General features: G+C 35.4%; 1 protein-coding gene across 5 annotated transcripts in view; it reads right to left on the reverse strand.

The window, feature by feature from the left end:
* Positions 1-1,769: 1,769 nt before the first annotated feature.
* DMXL1 (Dmx like 1) overlaps positions 1,770-21,702 on the reverse strand; it is an 82,360-nt gene continuing 62,427 nt past the window's right edge. For 3 of the 5 annotated variants that reach the window (XM_059834063.1, XM_059834061.1, XM_059834060.1), the window contains 15 exons: positions 20,926-21,104; positions 19,769-19,908; positions 19,353-19,438; positions 17,274-17,475; positions 15,891-16,008; positions 12,543-12,629; positions 12,057-12,178; positions 11,803-11,944; positions 7,016-7,076; positions 6,322-6,449; positions 6,055-6,147; positions 5,494-5,585; positions 4,498-4,550; positions 2,513-2,730; positions 1,770-2,107 (listed from right to left, as the gene is read on the reverse strand). In XM_059834063.1, the coding sequence (XP_059690046.1) occupies positions 1,883-2,107; positions 2,513-2,730; positions 4,498-4,550; positions 5,494-5,585; positions 6,055-6,147; positions 6,322-6,449; positions 7,016-7,076; positions 11,803-11,944; positions 12,057-12,178; positions 12,543-12,629; positions 15,891-16,008; positions 17,274-17,475; positions 19,353-19,438; positions 19,769-19,908; positions 20,926-21,104 (1,946 nt within the window). In that variant the 3' untranslated portion in view covers positions 1,770-1,882. Of the gene's footprint in view, positions 2,108-2,512; positions 2,731-4,497; positions 4,551-5,493; positions 5,586-6,054; positions 6,148-6,321; positions 6,450-7,015; positions 7,077-11,802; positions 11,945-12,056; positions 12,179-12,542; positions 12,630-14,521; positions 14,585-15,890; positions 16,009-17,273; positions 17,476-19,352; positions 19,439-19,768; positions 19,909-20,925; positions 21,105-21,702 lie in introns of all 5 variants that reach the window. The other 2 variants (XM_059834064.1, XM_059834059.1) reach the window with 1 other exon arrangement.

The raw sequence follows: 21,702 nt of genomic DNA on the forward strand, positions 1-21,702 counted from the left end.
TTCATAAGAATAAGGAATATTAGAAACTCGGTCACTGAGCAGATATGACACACGCATTGGGCAAGTCGGTTTTGTAAGGTGATGTCACTTTTAGTCAGTCACTTTTCTGGTCCATCACTGTACTTAAACTGTTTTGATATTAATTTTGATTTCAATTTTTAAAGTGTTGTGGAAGAACAATTACAATTGAATCACTGAACAGCTGTACCAGTTTGAAATGCTGTCACATGTTTCTTCATGGCAAAATATTCACATTCTTTTTATTGCACAATTTGAAAATCTGGGTTATGTGCATAAAAACCTTCATAGTGTTTGCACTGCAACTTGCGAAACATACATTTAAAATGACCTTAATACATTTTACAAAATCTTTTTAAATAATTTTATATTCTTAAGACAAAAGCATCCTGAGAATGTTACAAAGTTCGTTTTACAAGCCCTTCATTTCTGCTATGCTTTATTTATCCCCATAGTTCCTAATCTGACAAGTTTATTTTACAGTTAATATCTTGGTGCTATATGTCACAAAATATCTTTTAGCAAAAAGTACACCATTGGCATTCAAGTAATCCAGCCTCACATCTAAATTACAAATTAAATCTTTGTCAAGCTCTCAAGTCAGGAAAAGGAAACCAAAATACTTACAGAAACAGTTTTTAGCTGACTAAAAAAAAAAAGGTAAAGGCTTTGTGCATTAATAATTTGGTCAAACATTTAAGTTATTCAGTTTAATATTTTGGCAAAAAATCCATCTATCCTTGTCAAAATTTTTTTCTTTCATTTTACACCAGATGTAAACATACAGTACAAAGACTGACAGTATTAAAGTACTTTGCTGTTGAACTTTTTTCCTTTTTTGAAGTACTTAGGAAAAGCAGACAAACAAGAATGTAAGTGCTAAGAATGAACTGAGTCTCTTTGGGCTAAATAAAAGTCTTACTGGAAAAAATGTAAAAATAAATTAGTTTTTTTTTCTTCTACAGACATGTAAATAAATATTCTTTGAAGAAATTCTAGTGCCATATCCTAAAGCAGTATCTTCCTGTATCTTTTTGATCAAGACTAAAGCTTCACACATAATCTTGACTACTTTACTAGGAAGATATCCACTAATATTTACATATTTTTGTAAAGGGAGTGTTCAGGGTTAAAAATATATTTTTTAAAAGGTAAGCCTGCCATCCTGATGGCAGTGATTCAAGCTATAGAACAGAAGTTACAGAGTATCCTTCAGTTTCTTGTACCCTAGGTAAGAGGAAAGGGATCAGGCAAGTCAGAGGTAAATAGCCTGGATTCCAGGAATGGAGACAGACAGTGGCTCATTATATGAATGCTTGCATGGCCAGGAGTATCTACTCATACAGGCTTTGTTTCTCTTCTACACATAGGTATAAATTTTTATTGTCAGCTGACTAAAGAAGTTGAGAAGAGAGACAGTTATGGTTGCCACAGTGAGAGAACAAAATTATCTAAGGTTTCCATCTGGACAGGCCTGCTTTTAGAAGAAGGCCAGGTGTTGAATATAAGCAGAGGTCATGCCCAGATGGTACACTCCAGGTGGGAGTGTAACTACCTCAAAAGGAAGAGTAAACTTCAGCAACATCTTAATAATATTGTAAGTATATAATTCAGAGTCAGGTATAGATTTTATTTTAGGCAACGATCAAAATCTGAAGGACCTTGTTAGTCTTTAAGGCATCAGTACATCAGGGACTAAAAGCTCCGGGTAATAAATATGGCCGGGGGGGGCGGGTGGGGTGGGGCAGGGAAGCATATTTGTGGCACAAGCTATCACTGTGTATCTGCATCGTTGGCTAGTTCCAGGAAAAATATTTTCAGGGATGGCAGAAAGGCAATGTTATGCACTGTTCTGAGAAAAATATTAGATCATAAATTTCACATCATTTTTTAACACATCATTTAAAGGGCTGAATCTATCAGGCAAGATTCTCATCTTTACTGTTCCATCAGCACCACAGGAGAATAGGTGATTTGCTGGTCCTGTCTCAATTTGCATGACTCCCGTCCCAATGTTTCTGAAGAGAGACTGTCGAGCATGCTCATTGATGAAAATGTGAAGAAGATTAAACGTAGACAGACTCCATACCTGAAAAAGCATCAAAACATCAATCTCTTATAAGGATAATTACTATGATCTTAAAATTCACCAGTAATGAGTCATGGAGAAATTGGACTACATTTTGCATTCATTTTTCTGACACTAACTGTAAAAGAACAGACATGTAGCAACTGTAATGACGCAGTTATAGAATATTTAATATTAATTTTCTATAATAAGGAATATATACATGGACTAAGGTAAGACTAACTAAAAGGAGGACTGCAAGGTAAGACTAACATTTCGTAATTAAATTAGTAAATGTGAAAGTCAGGGTTGAGAACAAATGCAGAACATATGACATCTGATTATTCCACACCGATGCAAGATTCTTTTTGAATTTACACATCACCACCATCTTCATCTCTCTGCTCCCTCCCCCCTCATTAATACCTTTATGTTGCCTTCAGCAGATCCTGTGACAAAATACTCTTCTGTAGGATCAACAGCAATTGCTTTGACTGGAGAATCATGACTCTGGAGTAACTGTTGCTGCTGTTTTTGGCGAAGATCAATTATACACGTAAATCCTTTTCTGCCTCCAGATATTAACAGCTGATGTTTTGGAGCATATGCTAGCACAGTTGCTCCACTATCATGACAGATAAAAGCTGGAAGCCAAAGCAAAGTAATTTAAATAAACACACAGTACTAACTTCAATTTCACAGTAATAACTTTAATTTTCTATCAGCCTCTAATGGTTCAAGACAGTAGCAACAGTGACTTTCTCACTGCTGTAATCCACTTGACCACAATGAGTCCATTTATTGCAGTACCACATATATGTAAGCCCAGGTTCACTTCAGACATCCTGAAGTTGCAGTATTCTCAAATTAAGCAGTCACAATCTGTACAAAAAAATATTTATATCCTTCTTTCTATCCCTGTTTAATTACAAACTAGTAAGCCTTGACCAGAAACAGATTTTTTTCAAACTCTCTAATGCTTGTTATTTTAAGGCATGTGTTTTCGATAAGACATGTCCTCCGAAATTACTTTCCCAAACATCTTGTAAGTTTCCACTGGTTATTTTACTTTTAATTTGCTGCTTTTCCCATTTGTCTGGATATGTCTACTCCTCCAAATGAGCAGAGGAAGTGAATGAAGATAACAATTATCAGAACAAAGCTCAGTATGTTTGAGACTAGACGCTATGAATCCTAACACATCGCATGTAGTATATTGTACTTGTAGTTCAAAGGGTTCTCTAAATTTACATTTAGAAATGCCATGCAACTCACATACACTTAAGCATTCACCACACTTCAATTAGTTCACAACTCCTCTCTCTGAGCCTAATGCTGTATTTCAGACATTGAATTGAAATGTATTTCTTTTCCACTGCAACAAAATATTAGTAATAAAATTAATGAAATGCTGCTAAATATTTATTACATCTCAAAAAGTATCCTTACAGGAATAATTCTTCTAAAGCATTTTTGTAACACTGTATATAGATATCTACACACACAGAAAGCATTTAAAACATTCCACAGTATTTGGCATAATACATGGAATAAAAGTGTTCTAGAACTAGACAACCTTTGGAAGAAAAAACACACTACTTCACAAATATAGCAGTAAGTTCATCTTCTAGTTCAACTCTGAAAATTACTATATAATTATGAGATCTTATTTGTACATCTCCTTGTTCAATGCATTAATAAAAAAATCAATGAATATTTTCTAGAAAATTTGGTGCATTTATTCATATGCATATCTTCAGAGAACTGTTTTATAATCATGGCTTCTCTGAGGACAGATTTTCACAGAGGCAATGAAATACTTAACAGTTCATAAAAACCACATATTCTCCAAACACATAATGTCTCTCCAAGTGCCCAATGCAATCTTTATAGGACCATTATTTGATCTAACACTTAATTGATAAAGTCTGAGTGGGACCTCTCTAATTTATGAGTACAGACACAGCCACAGAAACCTTGAATTGAAGGGTGTGGATACATATCCTACAAATATGTATCTCATAACTGTGCTAAAAACTGTAGTTTTGACAGTGTTATAGCTACTGTTTTCTCAACATGCTAGTGACTACAAGCAGGAGTTGCTCAGAATCTTTTAAAAAGGAACAGAAGTTATAGCTGTCTGGCTGTCAGGGGTTGCACTTGTGGTGCAAAGATACAAGGTATGCAAAGGAGGGTGCTCCTGTCCATGAAAGCAATCATTTACATAGAGCACTAAATTATTTCTCAAGAATCTGTTTTTATATTCCTGCTGGTGCACTCACACAGGACAGTGAAAGATGTTTTACTGCTAATAGTAAAATTACTTCCCACAATAACTTTTCCATAAAGACAGACACACGCATACATATTTTTCACTGTGATCAAATATTTGCTGGTTGTATTTTACTTACCATGCACCAAGCTATTTGTAGGTGAAACCAAAGTATCCCAAAGACAAATATTTCTGTAGAAAAAAATATGTTTTAATACAGCAAGAAATGTTCTGAAGTATTTTGAACACTTGAAAAGTCATCTGAACCTTAAAAAGACTGTTTCAGGCATAAAAGCACTGTAAACAGACTTTCAATGATTACTTCTGCAGACTCCAAATTACTTTCATAGTTACACATATACTGCAAGAGCATGTCTTCTACACAATCATTCTACAACTGGTTATTCTTATAAAGTATTCATACTGAGATTACAATCTTTTGTAGCTGAATTCACCTGAATGTTAGCAGTTTTTGCTATTCCTTGATCAAAACTTACTTAAGAAAACAAGTGCGAAATGAAGAGCTATGCACAACTCACTATGTCTATAAAAATTATTTAAGACAGGCTCATATGAATAGAATAAAACAGAGTATTTCAGTTGGAAGAGACCTACAAAGATCATCTGGTCCAACTGCCTGACCACTTCAGGGCTGACCAAAAGTTAAAGCATGGCATTAAGGGCATTGTCCAAACACCTCTTGAACACTGACAGGCTTGGGGTATCAACCACCTCTCTAGGAAGCCTGCTGCAGTGTTTGACCACCCTCGCAGTAAAGAAATGCTTCCTAACGTCAAGCCTGAACCCCCCCGATGCAGCTTTGAACCATTCCCATGCGTTCTGTCACTGGATCCCAGGGAGAAGAGCTGAACACCTCCCTCTCCACTTCCCCTCCTCGTATGGAACATAGACAGAGGATTTGTGCTTCCCTATAGAACCTCCTTTAATAGGCACATAGAATTTAGCTGCAAACATCACTTCTCTCCCCCTCCCACAAAGAAAGAAAGAAAGAGAACAGAAGTACACATGTTGCTCTTAAACTGCTTAAGGAGAATCATAAAAAAAAAGGATGGGCAAGGAAGGAGAGAAAACATGGCACCACTTCATTTTTATGCATTATCACAGCAGTTCTTACCTGTTGTCAGAAGACAATCCTGCTGTGGCTATCAAAGATGATGAACTGATGAAAACAAAATCATTGGCTGTTTTGTTATGGCACTGCCAGGTCTGAAAAATTGCAGTTTAGAAATTACTAATTAAAAAAGAAATGGATTTTGTGTAAGCATGAAATCTTAAACTTCCTCAAGAAGGTGAGCTGTTTCAAAAACAATTTAAAGAATACAGAATATAAAGGTACATGTATGCCTTTTGATACTCTTAATTTTTCATAGAAGTATACTTTCCAGTCCTGCATTATTGACAATTAATTAACAATTAACAATTATTGACAAGTCTCAAAGAACATTAAAGTTATTTCAGATCTAACATTGCATTTTCTACTCCAACTTGGTATGTTCATAAATCCTAATTATACTTATCTGTCATACAGATCACAGGATGGCAACAATGTATTATTAAATCTTGATTAATACTGGTTATCAGCACAGTCCCTGCCCTCTCTTAACTATTCTAAAGGGGGAAGGAAATAAGAGAGCACAACGCAAGTTTACGGAGTCAAATTTAGTTTTCAGCTTACCAAAAATGGTTTAGGTGAAGTTCCAGTAAGTGGGCAACATTTCCAATTTGTTTGATATAAATTTATATATCCATCAGCATCAACAATTCCAAACTGAAAAAAAATATATTAATTGTAAATACATATGTATGTATTAGAGAAATTATTCATAATTCAGAGAAACTACTTTAGATTTGAATAATGTGGTATTTCTGCTAACTTACAATTATATTTGGGAGGGGATGGGGACAGAGAAGAGGGTAAGTACAGAAGCATTCCGCCAGTTACCTTATTTCCTTGGTAATTGAATCTCATTCGAGTTACCCTTGAGTTGCCACCAGACCGGAAACATGTGATTTGCTGTGCATGACCCCATTCAAACATTCTTACACTACCATCTTGAGCACCTGTCAGGTCTGCAATAGAAAATATTTACATGACTTTCCACAGGTGGTGTAGCAGTTGAGCAGGAAGGTTTCTTCCAAAATTTTAAGAAATCTCACACCAGCTCACATCCTCTTCAAAATAACTAGTGCCACAGTATGTGCCATAGTACCTGGCATACTGTAGCAGTGGTGGGTACCACTGAAACTTAAACCCTATTAAAAACTTATTGAACAGCACTTACTCATTATTTAATTAAGAAGTGTATTTAGATGGTACTGAAATATGAAGCTATTAACTTGGAAATGATAATGCATCTTTTTTCTACTATCTTTCATCCAAGTCACAAATAAAACAGAAATACAGTACTTCTCGGTATTAAAAAATACCACTGTTTCTAAAGACTATTCTATATCCCCTAGTATCAATTTTTTTAACATGAAAAAAGTTTCAGTAAAATAGGGCTTATAAGCAACTTTTAAAACAAAATTCATTGCTGTGCTAGTACAAAATAGCAGCATACTAAGAAACAGTGCCAATGCGTGAATAGATAATCTTAAGGTAACTTTTTGCTTTTTCTTAACAAAACTGAACTTACAATATGGTAATGTTGGATGAGAAGCCATTCTTCTGACATTATTAATAGCCTTCTTGAGCATCTGTTCAATATACAAAATAATAGAAAATAATTGAGCAATACTACTGAAAAAAAACCTACTGAACTAGAATAATTAGTGCTTGGAGAGAGTTGTTTCCTACCAAAATTCCTAGTGAAAGCAAGTACCAGGTTTGGAAATTCAGGTAGAAGTCAGTTTCTTCCAAGACCAGTGTAGATGTTAATACTTTTGCAGCTTTCTACATCTAGGTAAATACTAACTTTTTGGTTCAGAGATTTATGGATCCAAATATAAACACTCCTTAGACTGCAGTCTTACCTCTTTTCTTGCCAATTCCTTTCTGATTCCATTAAATTTATTGGAATATTCCTGAATATTGTAAGATAAGCAAGAGAGAGGCAGAAGCATGTAAAGAAAGAGGTAAACAAACTTTAACAGAAGTAAAAAATAGGAAGGAATACATTTATTTTCAAATCTAGTTAATCTAGTATCATTGATTGAAAACTGATTACTTGGGGCCATCCAGAATAAGCAATATACCTAGCAACTGGTAAATAAAAAAATTCTTCAAAAGCATTTATAATTTTGCAAATACAGATCCAATGGATTTTCAGCAGCACTTTTGTTCCTATATTCCAAACTTTGCTTTGCATAAGGTACATTACCAAGAATGCTGTTTTTCTCAGTTGATTAATTCCTAACTGGGAAGAGTCCAATATATGAAGAAGACTGGAGACATTAGACAATTAAGATAAAAACCCCAACTAATTAAATCATAAGTCCAACCCACAATACCACAATTGGAAAGAAACAGTAGGGATTTTTCATCAGGGAAATGCATCTGTATTTTCCTTGCATATGTCTTCCCTTCTTTTCCTTCTGTTAACGTACGTCAAAGTTAAGTTTTCATTCTTTTATTTCCTGTTAGTTCTCCTCAAAGCATCTGGCTACTTTGAGGACTGTCTTTCCTCAGAAAATCATTGGATTCATTTTGCTCATGCATGTTGTTATTTACCTAAACATTTGAGAGAAGAGGGCATAAGTTCATATTCGTGCCAGGTGTTAACTTTAAATTGTAACACAAAGTTTGTTGCCAGAGCACTCCTTTCAACGCAGCAGCTTACCACTTACTACACATCAGTAGCAAGCTGGCACTGAACTACTTTCATAGATCATTTAGGTTGGAAAAGACCTTTAAGATCATCGAGTCCAACCGTGACTTTCAACTGCTATAATTTTGTACAGTATTTTGCTACTGCTTTGTCACTGAAACAGTAGATAGCTAGTCAAGTACTTTAAGTATGCTATTCTCCCCTGGCCTCCAATCGTATCAGGGTGTCAAATGGAAGAACGTATGAATTACAAATTTTTACTTGCTTCATATTAGTAAATATGATCCAAAGAGTTGAAAAGCAAAATTCTCAGTTTGCAAACAAAAAGGAGGAAAAACACTTGGAAAGGAAATAATTTACTTTCTTGTTAAAATTTCCTAGGGTTTGGATTAGTGGAGTAATTGCAATCCTCTTGATTACATTTTGGAAGCAAATTCAGATCTTTCAAGTCTCATAGCTTTATTATTTGCTGAAGAGAAAGCCTTATGCCTCTTGGTTACCCAAGTTTATTTCAAAACACTTTCCTGAAGATAAAAGATAAGATTTTTAAATATATATTTTCCTTTTTTTCTGTAAGTACTTTAAATGACAAGGAAAAAAGCTCAATGGTTTGGTAAAACAGTGGTGAGTAAAACAATATATACTTTATAAGATTGAGGACAAGACAACAACGGATGACATTCTTCAAACGTTAGTGCATATACCAATCAGTAAATAACTGCAGTACTTTGCTCTCTAAACTTACAATTTATCTCTATTCGTAAGTGAAAAAAACATTATTCGTGTTCGTTCTATTTCTTCATCGAAATGAAGGGCTGTGTTGAGTTTTATAGCTACCAACTTTTACCCAGAAGTCAATGGAAATCATATTCCTTCATTCCACAGATAAGCATGCATCATGATCTTTGGGAAAATGCATGCTTACAGAAACATGCCTTTGAAAGACTAGGCTAACATAAATCTCTGGTGCAGCATCTCTGATTTAGAAGCCAAGTATCATTATCAAATGCAAATACTTCCATTACCAATGTAACTGACATTTGATACTGCTAGTTTCCCCTTAACAGTAGCTGACGGCTAGAACACTGATTCCTTTGTTGGAGAGTTGGGTGCTTTGGGCCTAATGTACAGTAAGACTGAAGAATAAAAAAGCTTAAAATCTGACCCACCAGTTATTAAACTGGTGAATATTGGTGTCAGTCATACTGGTTTGGAAGACAAGCTGTTGAACATTACCTGAGTTTCAAAGCTGACAATACGTACTATTTACTTCAGTGCTCTCTTAGAAACACTTCCTGTAAGAACTGTGTAAACACACTGTACTGAAGGATCTGGTGATGAGCCTCCTTACTTACCTTGTATGAACTGTGTAAAGGGAAACAGTGAAGAAGAGTAACAAAAAAAACCTTAGAGCTAATAAAACATTAACTGCCCGAGTATCCTAAGTCCAATAGTTTCCCTTGTTGACCGAAGTGAAGCAAAGACAAGACTGAAAAGCCAGTAATGGTAAAGAACAGTGGACTATATCTACTAAATGGGCTGCAAATTATGGAAAAGCAAAGATGGGAATAAGGATCAAAAGTAGTATCTGAAGGAACAAAGTAATGAACAGTAGCAACAGAAAGATTTTGGTGAAGCTGGTTTTCCTCCAGATTTGAGTCCTTTCATGGTAATACTATTTTCTCCCAAGAATCCCTGTATCTTCTTTCATTTACTTTGTCCTTCATTCAGTACCTTTGTCTCCCATCCCTAGTGGGCAGGTGTCGTGTGCTGTGGTTGTTTTTCTACTTTGCCACAATCAAACAGTATGCCAAACAAAATTTAGGTCCAAATTTTAACAGTAAACACACTGAACACAAGCACAGCCATGTATCTTTAGGTAAGAAAGTTTTACTATATGTAAAATAGAAAGTCATGTAAGAATAGTTTACATTAATAGCTTATGTAATTACTTCATTGATAAATACACAAACACACACAAATTCTCTACACACACACATGCACACACATATGTAAACAGAACTGAGAGGAGAAAGTGATAAAGTCATTCAAAGAATACTTCCAGAAAAGACCTGATTGTGATACCAGAGCTGCAAAACTGGCAACTAGGATCAGTAGCTCCTAAATAGAAGGGAGACATGCAGGTGCTGGCACAATAGCCACTTTGACATGTGGAGAACATTATCGTTCTTATAATATTCATTCCTTATTTACTCCTCCTAATCACCAAATAATTTCAAAAAATCAACTACAATATAAATTAACATTCAGTTCTACCATTCTGCAACCACTCACGGACTTCCTTTGAGCTGTTAAATGCCACAAAGTACAGCCAAGTCACAAGACTTAATGCATTCAGTTATCCAGGAAAACTCCACATCTATCTGAAGATACGCTGACAGATACAGATGTCTAATATGACCATTTCAGCCCAGTTAAGTGGCTTCAAATAAGTATCTCCATGCTAACAAATCAACAGATCTGCATTCTTAAAGAGCATCTATGCTGCACAGGAACTAAGGTTAAGTATGGCAATGGCCAGACTAGAATTATTATTTGATCTGAATTAAATCTGAGCTAATGGCTTTTTGCTCAGGGCCAAGCTTCACTCCAGACACAGAATCTATTTCTAAAAGTAAGAGCTACCCTTGTGCAGGTGTCACCTCTATGATCAGAAGGATCAATTTGGTCATGTGGACATAGTCACACTTTCCTGGGTGTTCCTTACTCTAGTGTATTTCAGAAATGCTGAACATGCTCCTCTAAAAAATGATCTTCAGAAGTGAGATATTTAATAATGCTACTAAGCAGAGTTACAGCAAAACTGTGCAGCACTTCAGAGAAGACAGACCTGACAACAGCTTTGGAGATAAATAGTCATACATCAGGTGATGTGTAGTTCAAACTATGTGTGATGTTTGTAGTTGGTCTTATTTCTGCAGTACTACCTTCCTCATTTTTCTTATGAAACCAAGAATCCCCATTTTTCCCAGGTTTAAGTTGCTTGGTTTCCCAAGTATAATTCATTTCATTGGAAGCCTCTGTCCTGCCAGCGAAATCTACTTCAGGAGTTCATTTGCTGTCTTTTCTACAATACAGGCTCATACTAATACACAGTGCACTACAATGGTACTTTGTACCAGAGCAGAAGTTGGTATTTACTTTTAAATAAAAACTGGAATAATCTGGAATTCAGAATGAAATTTAACATTATGCTTCAAATAAAAGCCACCTCAATATTTCACACAAATACTTCTACCCCGTCTTTAGGAATTTATATCCTGAAATCTCCTGAATATATACTTTTTTTTAGATAAAGCATTTGGCTTCAGATCATTAAAGAACAATTTAAGCTGCAACTTCTTACCTGAACCCTGATTCTTTATTTTCGAGTGCTGTATCTTAAGTATAGAAAGAGTATATGGCTTGACTAAAAACACTGCTTCCTTAGTTGGTGTATCTTAAATTCGGTGCAGTATTTTAACCTATTAATCAAATTGCTATAAAAAATTCCAGCTCGCTTTCATTACACAGAAAAGCTACATGCTAATGTAGTAGTACTTACATGCTAATTGTAAAATATAACTAGAAACACTGAACAGACAAAAGGAGAGAAGTAGAGATTACATAAGGCTAATCTTTGACAAGTGACTTACCACAGATGCACCCCTGCCAGTTTGTGTACTACCAAGCCAAGGCATATTGATAGGTGTGCCGGGATTACTATGAGTATAAGGAGTAGTTCCCTGAACATTTACCAGATCATCACGAGCATGTATAACTAAGAAATCATCAGCCCTATAAATGAAACAACATAAGTTAGATTCCAAACAACAACATTAAATATCATGCTTTGTTACACTGATTTATACACAGTCAAGCTGTGGTATTGGAAACATAGGAAGTATACCCTTTTTTTTCTATTTCCACATCATCATCAACCCAGGTATAGATTTGTGTAGCTAGAATTGCAGAAACGTCTAATTCTTGAATGTCGTGACTTGATGCTATTGCAATGCAGTTCCGATTTGCCTGGAAAAAAGTAACACACACACAGGCAGATACAAAAGGAATACTCAAAAAGGTGGGTTTTTTAATTTTCTCTGGTTATGGTACAGTTGTTCACAAAAACATACACTTACTCAATTTACAAAGCCCAAACATTTATGTCTACAAAGCTATATACTTAAACTGTCTAAACTTGACATTTCCCTTTTAAAAGTTTACTTGCATCTGGGATAGCATCACACACTATTTGTATTTTATACCTCTATCAAGGAGCTTTACTTTCTCCTGGGCTGGTAAAGGATATCTTACACATTCACAATGGGACTGCCACCTGTTTATCAAGTGGAAGTACAACACAATTAGATTATCCTACCGCCTTTATACTCACCTTATTGACTGCAAAAGCAGTAATGATGTCAGATTCTTTATGGATTATTCTTGCCTTGCCTCCTGGGTATCCCAAATCTGTTTCTATCTGTTTTGAAGAAGTGAAGTCTATTTCAATACAAACTTCTACACAACACTGCTTTTTACTGGAAGTACAGAGACCAAACACTGGATCATATGAAATTTCATGTATTTTTTTCCTCGATTTTAATTTTAATATTAAAAAATGTGACAAATATAACCTGTAATAATTACGGTAAACCTGTTTTGTGTGTAATCATCTAGCTTCCCACTGCGATGCTGAGATTACCACAGCAACACAGAAAGCATAATTTGTCACAGAGGACAGAGTACTGTGTACATTCTCAAGTTTTTCAGGGATGCTGAAAACCAGCAAGGCTACATGCACACTTGGGGATGTTGACAATAAAACATTGACTCTTGATGTTTTGTTCTTAAAAAGATTTGCTTAGCCTTTTCATGCTCTTAGCAAACACTTTTTGCCACTGAAACTGATGAAATAGTCCAAAAAGAAGAGACAAGATCCTGAGTAGGAAAATAAATTTGCACGTTGTCAGTCTATCTATTCACCACAATCCACAATTAAATAAAGGTGGAATCCTGCCCATTATAGTACCACAAACTTTTTACTAACATATTTTCTTTTTTTTAATGTGATCTAATGCTGTATTTGAATCCTGCCTACCTTTTGTATTTTAGAAATGCATCCAGATGTATGCCAGCACACAACAAAACTCTAAACTCTACCAGCAATGCAGCACTCCTGTTCAAAATTAGAGAGCTCAGTATTGCAGATATTAAACTGATAGATTACAGACTCCAGTCTGTTGTAGTTACCAAATAATTTTACAGTAAAAAAATGGCATTGCCAAACAAATGGTGACATAAATATTCAAACCTGAATTACAAATATAAAATCCTGTATTTTCTCCAAAACAAAGAATTATTCCAGATCTACCATTTCCCAGCCTCTCCCCTTCAATTTCTTAATTCTCTGGTCTTCAAAAGATTTAAATAAGGATATTTTAATTGAAAAACAGTAAGATGGTGCTGTCAAAGAACTGCAAACAGTATTTTTCAAAGTCTGAAAAAAGTCTGTAGGTGTTATACACCACGAAGTTGAATACCTTTTTTAAGATTAAAACAAAATTGATATTCTGGTGATCTTATGTATGTAAAACTGCACAAAACTGCAGTGACAAACATACAAAACCATGATTTGTGTTATGTGGTAAACAAATGCGCATGAAATTAAGATTATTTTTTCCCCAGTCAGTTCCAATTACCTACTTTCTAATACTGCTTTATCACATAATTAATAACAAAAACGTACCCTAAGGACATCACATGGTGTTCTCATTTCTGTCTTCTCACTAGTTTTGTAAAAGAACACCTGAAGAATACAGTATATGTTTGCATTTCTAGGCATAGTATTATACCTTTTTAGTCTCTCATACTAATTTTTCAAGGAAGTTGCTATAAAGGTGTTACGTTGGTCATTTGTCACCATCTTAAAACTAAGGCTCAGCGAAAATTTTCGGTAGCAAACTAGTATCATGCTAACAAACTGTTCAAACTTCAGTTAACCACCTTCATTTACAGGCAACTATTCTAGCCATCTCATACTGGTGAAAGCTCCTGTGTGTACGATGTCCCCATAGTACTACTGAATTTTTGTCACTTCGGCAAATCTCAACCTCAGCTCTTCACTTGGCATAGCTATGGAATTTCATAATACATATTGTTCTTACCTGGTTGTTTAATCCAGCTATCTAAGATCATTTAGTTTCAGATATGCTCTATAACAAGACCAGTTTAACTCAACCTCTTGCAAAACTAAATTTTAAAGTTTATTTGCTATGTCAGCAAAGATTTTTAAGGGAGATCAGCACCATTTCAAAAAGAAAATATTTCGTAATGATGTAACATCTAATTAATGTGAGCATTACTACTCTGTACCTTATTGACGATGGGCTCCTCCAGCACAGAATTTTTCATGGTTTCATTGTGCTCCTCTAATGACTTCACCAAGGAAAGAACAACCACAGAACAAAGAATAAAGATAAGACATAACACACAAGGTATCAAGGAAATCCTTAATTCCTTGCTGCTTGCCCCAACACAGAACACTCAAAACACAACAGCATGTTTTCACATACACACACACACATATTTTATGTAGTAACCATGATTAACAAATTCTAAACTTTATATTCAGTACAGAAGACACCTAATTCTGTACTGTAACAGCATCTTGTCCATCTCAAAAGTCAAATTTCTTGGAAAAGAAGCAATCTCCACTGACATTTTATCAGTAACAAGAGGATACAAAATAAAGTCAACACACCTATGCTGTGTAAGGCTGTCAATGATCCTAGTTGGAAACATAAAAAGCACATCTAAAATATTCCAAAATACCTTTCCACACAGCACAGCAACATGGCTGTATTAACATAACATGTGATCAGAAATGGTGCACCTTCAAAGGACAAGACAGAAGGAACAATTTTCCTTTTAACCGCAGTCTGTATTGAACACAATTAGCCACAAATACTCAAACAAGCTAATATTCTAGTTGTCACAGCACAAAGATTAGGTTGTATAGAACTCTGCTGCCATGACTTTACTAGTCATGAATATTCCTTTTCTCCTGTATGTTTAATTTGTTTGGATCTGCTCCTTTCTCCTATGTTTCTGCTACTCCATAGGTTTTTCTATAATACAAGTGATTCTTTCAGATTATTGGGAGTAGGGGTGAGTAAGAAAGAATAGGAGCAATTATAGAGGGAGAAAAAAAACAAAACCCCATTACAGAACCACAAATTTTAAACATTTAACTGAATCTGGAACTTGGAATTCAGCTAGATACTACAGCAAGTTATCAGGGACAGAAATAGTAACTGTTTTATGACCATTTTTCTTACTAAAATTTAATCATAACACAATAGAAACCAGTGGATAAACCCAGGATGACTACGGTAGGGACAAACTCAAACTTTTAGAACTTTGACTGATTAAGTTACTGGTTTTAATCTTTGAAATTTTAAAGTCTGTCATTCTTTTGAAGTAGCTTCTATACTGATCTTAACGAAGAGGCTGATTGTAGCTAAGCGGTGTTACATGTCAGTCTACAGTCAAAGATCGGTCATTTTTGTTTTCAGTGAAACAATCAACAAAGATTTTTAATATGAAATAGTGTAGATTTAGAGTCATAGCCAAGTATATTATCCACTCATGCTCTAGGAAGTAAACAAGTCAGCCAAAAAAGTTAAGTAATAGCTCACAGATTGATCTGTAACATTTTATGCATTTTATATACCATACCAACCTCATTTAGGCATCGCTTCTTTGTAAAAATATTTCTGATAAAGGTTTCCTGGACTTCTTCCTGTTTAACCAAGTACTGCCAGAGCCTTTTCACAGATAGTGCAACATGACTGTTAGATCTACAGAACAGAGGTAAAATAAGTATTTACATCATGTTCATACTTATACCTTATATTTTAATCAAACTGTAGTCAGAAGAAATACTGAAGCAAAACTACAGTACAAGACCTACTCAGAAGCATTCTGGTACCATCTTCCTGACAAACCTACATGTGAGAGGAGGTGCAAAAGGAAGAAGGAAAATAACATGTAGCATTTTTACCTCCTATCTTGGGACAAGTGAGAAAAATCTAAGATATTACACAACAATAAGGTGAGCATACAGGTTATTTATTAGTCCACCTCATTCTTTACAACATGCATAATTTCTGTTTATTGATAATGAGTGCTTCTATTACATGAACAATGCATGACTAACACGTCCTGCTAGGAACACATCACCGGCTGTGTAGTATCTCTGAAACTATGACTTTTCAGTAATAAAACCGGAAGGATTGCAGAATCAGATCAGACTTCAAATGTTTATTCTTCTCCCTGGGAACTGTATGCTCAAGCAAAATTTGTAAATACAAATATAGCTGCTTACAGCAGGCCAAAACCCATCAAACCCTAAATCACTTTAAATCATAATTAAAAATAATGCCAGGCAGCAGATACATGTTAATATGTTCCTTTTTAATCAAGATAGTAAACCTAAGTGTGACAATTGTGAGTTATTTTACAACAAAAAGAGACTTTGTTGATTGTGCAACCACAGGTGACAGTAAGATTAAAAAGGCAGAAATCTATTTTAAAAGTGTCAATTTAAGAAACTGACCACACTTCTCTGGCAACTACTGAGAAACTGAGCACACTTGAACATGAAATTGTATGGAGTCACAGCTATGCAAATATAAATAGTAAATATTTATTCTCTGATTTAAGGAAAAGATACTGATAAGAATGCAATTTTATTCCCTCCAAAAGTGGGGCAATTATTTTAATTAATTGTCACTCATTCTTAATTATCCCTCAGAGCAAATTTGTTATTCTTTATTTCATTGTCAACCACAGTTTTTCCACAGAGACACTCAAAATCAGTATGTTAATCTTCAACAGAAGAACTTAAAAGACATGAGAAACTTTTGATTGTTTTTCCTGATCTTGCTTTGGACCAGAGATGCATGAATTCTTATGTGTACTCACAAGTTCACAATGGATCAGAGCAAGACTAGAAACTGGCATTATAGTTATCAAAGTTATGGTCTATCACATGCATAAACAACATAATGCTTGACATATATTAAAGACATAATAGTCAGTGTTTATAGAAATTAAGACTCACCTGAATGGAGTGTTTGTAGGCTCAAGTAAAGTTTTATGGCGAAGCAATGCAGGACCAGCAGCCAGGGCATCTTCAGAAGCATGAACTGAAATATAAGGTTGAGGTGGACCCCCATATAGCTCAAGACGTCGGAGAAGAACTTGTTCCCAGCACTGTAGTGTTTTCAAAACTGCATGGCATATCGGGGAGCTAACTGGAAGCTCTAGAAAGACAAGTAAACAATAATCAAAAAACCTTCCTTTGACATTATAACCTTGACGAAGATAATTCCACAGCTGAAGGCTGAAGTGTATTTCAAATATCTCCAAAAGTAAGCTTTATTCAAACCTCAACTTGATATTTACAAGTATAAAAAGATTAGTTGCTTTGTGCCATCATTGCTAAATACAGGAACAGACTCCTCCAATGCTGACAGAAATTAAATAACATGAAGGGATCTTCCTGGAAGCGATGTCAAGGCATATGGATGACAGACAGGTGATGAGAGAAAGCCAACATGGCTTCACAAAGGGCAAGTCGTGCCTGACTAATCTGGTGGCATGCTATGATGGGCTGACTGCACTGGTGGGGAAGGGAAAAGCAACTGATGTCCCCTACTTTTGACTTCTGTAAGGCCTTTGACATGGTCCCACACAACATCCTTACCTCTAAATTGGAGTGATATGGATTTGATGGATGGACTATTCAAGGAATAAGGAATTGACTGAATGACTGCATGCAAAGAGTTGCAGTCAACAGCTCAATGTCCAAATGGAGATCAGTAACAAGTGGTGTCCCTCAGGGGTCCATATTGGGATCAGTACTGTTCCGTATCTTTGATAATGACACAGACAGTGGTAGTGAGTGCACCCTCAGCAAGTTTGCAGGCGCAGTTGATTAGCTAGAGGGAAGGGATGCCATCCAGAGGAACCTTGAAAGGCTTGAGGACTGGGCCCATGCGAACCTCATGAAGTTCAACAAGGCAAAGGGCAAGGTCCTGCACCTGGGTCAGGGCAATCACCAGTATCAATACAGACTGAGTGATGAATGGATTGAGAGCACCCCTGCAGAAAAAGACTTGAGGATACTGGTGGATGAAGAATTGGACATGAGCCAGCAATGTGTGCCTGCAGCCCAGAAAGCCAATCACATCCTGGGCTGCATAAAAAGAAGGCTGGCCAGCCAGGCGAGAGAGGTGATTTGCCCCCTCTAATTCATTCTTATGAGACCCCACCTGGAGTACTGCATCCAGCTCCAGGACCCCAGTACAAGACAGACATGCACCTGTTGCAGCAGGTCCAGAGGAGGGCCACAAAAATGATCAGAGGGATGGAACATCACTCCTATAAAAAAAGGCTGAGAAAGTTGGGCTCGTTCAGCCTGGAGAAGAGAAGGCTCTGGAGAAACCTTATTGCAGCCTTTCAATACTTAAAGGAGGACTTACAAGAAAGATGGAGGAAGACATTTTAGCAAGGCCTGTAGTGATAGGACAAGGAGTAATGGTTTTAAACTAAAAGAGAGTAGATTTAGGTTAGATACACGTAAGAAATTTTTTATGAGGGTGGTGAGACACTGGAAGAGGCTGCCAGAGAAGTTGTGGATGCCCCATCCCTGGAAACATTCAAGGTCAGGTCAGATGGGGCTTTGAGCAACACAATCTAGTGAAAGATGTCCCTGTCTACGTCAGGGGCATTGGACTAGATTATCTTTAAGGTCCCTTTCCAACACAAATCAGTCCTTGATTATATGAAACAAGGATTAGGAATGATGTAACTTGAATTACAAAATCTATAGGGTTTCCACCAAGAACTAAATATTGTAAACATTCTTGTATGACTAAGTAGTAAAGAAAAAACTAAGTATGCAGAAACTTCTGCAGAAACTTCTGCTAACTACTGAGCATTCCCTTCTCACCCACCCACAATGTTATTTCATAAATATATCTGTATGATAAACAGTATTAGAATAATTATTCCCAAATCATGGAAAAATTAAGAACTTTTGAACTAAAAAGAAAGCTACAACATACCTATTATTCAACACATTACTGATTTTAAATGTGGTTATTAAGTATGAAAAGACAACTCTGCTGCTTATTACCTGAAAGATCATGTCCAGCCAAAGGGTAGAAAATCTTCAAATTGTGAAGTACCAGCTGAACCATTGCCAATCTCATCAGTGACCAACTAACAAGAAAGCACTAGTAAGTCATTTACTAATAGGAAAAGAAATTTCTCACTTATTCACAATTAGGATTTAGAGCTTTAAATCCTCATTACAAACTGCTGATAACTAGAAACAGTATTTTAGAATATCATAGATACTTTGAATTCAAAAGTCACTATATCATGTATTAATAAAACGAGTAAAATAATCATTGTGAAAAATTAACTACTAATTCTAGATAATGCATTGCCATGAAATATCAAGTAACTGGTGTATTATCTCAAAAATAAAAGGCCAGACACACAAGTCTAGCCAATGCAGAACATCTTGCATTCTAAAGAGTTACTTACCTGTATGAATTTGGATTAGAATGCTCTTGATTATGTGAATTTGATGCAAACACATCTCCATCAATATCTTCATCATCTTCACCACTTTCCTGACTCTCTTCTGAATCATATTCAACTTTACTTTGTGATGGAAGAAAAGGCTAAAAATTTAAACAATATTCCTTGGGTATCTTCTAGCCAACATCTAGTTTTAAATTACCTTTCAAAAAAATACATCACTATAACATTTAATGCCTTTTATAAAAAAAAAGCAGGCATATCATCTTACTCAATTTAGCAACAGTTGGATTTTGTACCTCGTGAAAAGGGTAGCTGTCCATGAGCACTGCATACTTTAACAGCTTAACTATTTTTTACATTTTACATTACCCAAAATTCTAATGCTGAAAATGAAGATACTAATAGTTTTCCAATTCTTATTCTGCTTTGCTTTCATGCCAGATATATCAAACCACATGTGGAACACACAAGCTTGTTATTTGTCAGAGAGAAGCCAAAACCACCAGTATATTTTCTCTCTAGTTCTTCCAAGGGCTCAGGGGACTAAAGAAAATCCTATTCCCTGCCTACAGAGTTCAATAATTATGATAAGCCCACCATCAGTGCCTAATTGTGTTATTCAATATTTGCAATTTCTTTTTTGCCCTTGCTCCTAAAATACTGCTTATATATTTATTTTGCTGATACAGCTAATATTTGACATAGAAATGTGCCATACAACTCCATACAGTTATGTAACATTCTATAAAGATCTGCCACAGCAGACTTGACAGAAGGCAATGTAGTTTGATTTCTAGTAAGTATATACATTAATTTCACCCTTTGGAAATAGATGATAAAAAGCTTCTCATATTTCCATGTTCATGTAAATAGCTGATCCATCATTACCTATACTTTTGTACTCTGCAACTGTAAAAAGCAGCATGTTTTGTTAACACCATTATCTGAAAACAAATTAATTTCATAACAACAGTTTAAGAAAGCTGTTTCAAAAATATCTATAGGCAATGTTTTAGAAAAAGCTAAATATGAGTAACAAAACCAGGCAGCTTCTATCACACATCTAAATGGATACCTAGAATAAAGACTAAGAAGAAAAAAATTACCATTCTAGAAGTGATAGAAGATATTTAACTGTCATAATAGCAAAGAAGTACCTTTGCAATGAAATAATCCCAGATGCTAAGCTCAGGAGGAATAAATCTTTCTTTGTAAGATGGAGATTCTTGGTCTACCAATGGCAATGCAGGCGACTGAGAACTCTCTTTTGGAGAGGCTTTTGATGAAAGCCTGTAACGCTTTTGCTGTTTCTCTCCATCATCTACAGAGGAAGAAAATACAGTATATTGCTCTAAATTGTCTGTTCCACCTCTCTACTGCTTTTAATAAAGGGATTTATAATAGAAAGCATTACAAGTTTTCAGAATTTTACCTTAACATTTCTATAGCAAGCAACCATAGAGAATGGTAATCCTCAAATACGCAAAACTAGTGTATAACTAGAACTCCAGAAGGGGAAAACCCCCAGCACAAATAATATAGAATAGTACAGTACACCCATAACTGCATTAGAAGCTTTCTTCCTACAACAAAATTACAAATATTGTTGCTCAAGCAACAGTACTGCAAACTTAAATTACTTTAATAAGCACTACCAAATACTGATTTATGCTTATTTTTAAGACAAGCCAAAAGTCTTGGCTTTCAGAATATACAGTGTAAATATCTGAGCTTGCCATTCCTACTACGAGTTTTAACTCCATGTCTCCTTCCAGAGGAGGTCTGTACTTTTTTCTAAACAGTACAATTCTGATAAATCTGTATGTCCCGATAATATATTTCTCCAGCAAATATAAAAGATCACATTTAAACTAATACGATCCGATATATACCTTATCAAACAGGGAAGGACTAATTATTTGTAATAATAACTC

The sequence above is a fragment of the Gavia stellata genome, chromosome Z (genome assembly GCF_030936135.1).
Source record: "Gavia stellata isolate bGavSte3 chromosome Z, bGavSte3.hap2, whole genome shotgun sequence".
In the NCBI taxonomy this organism is placed as follows: Eukaryota; Metazoa; Chordata; class Aves; order Gaviiformes; family Gaviidae; genus Gavia; species Gavia stellata.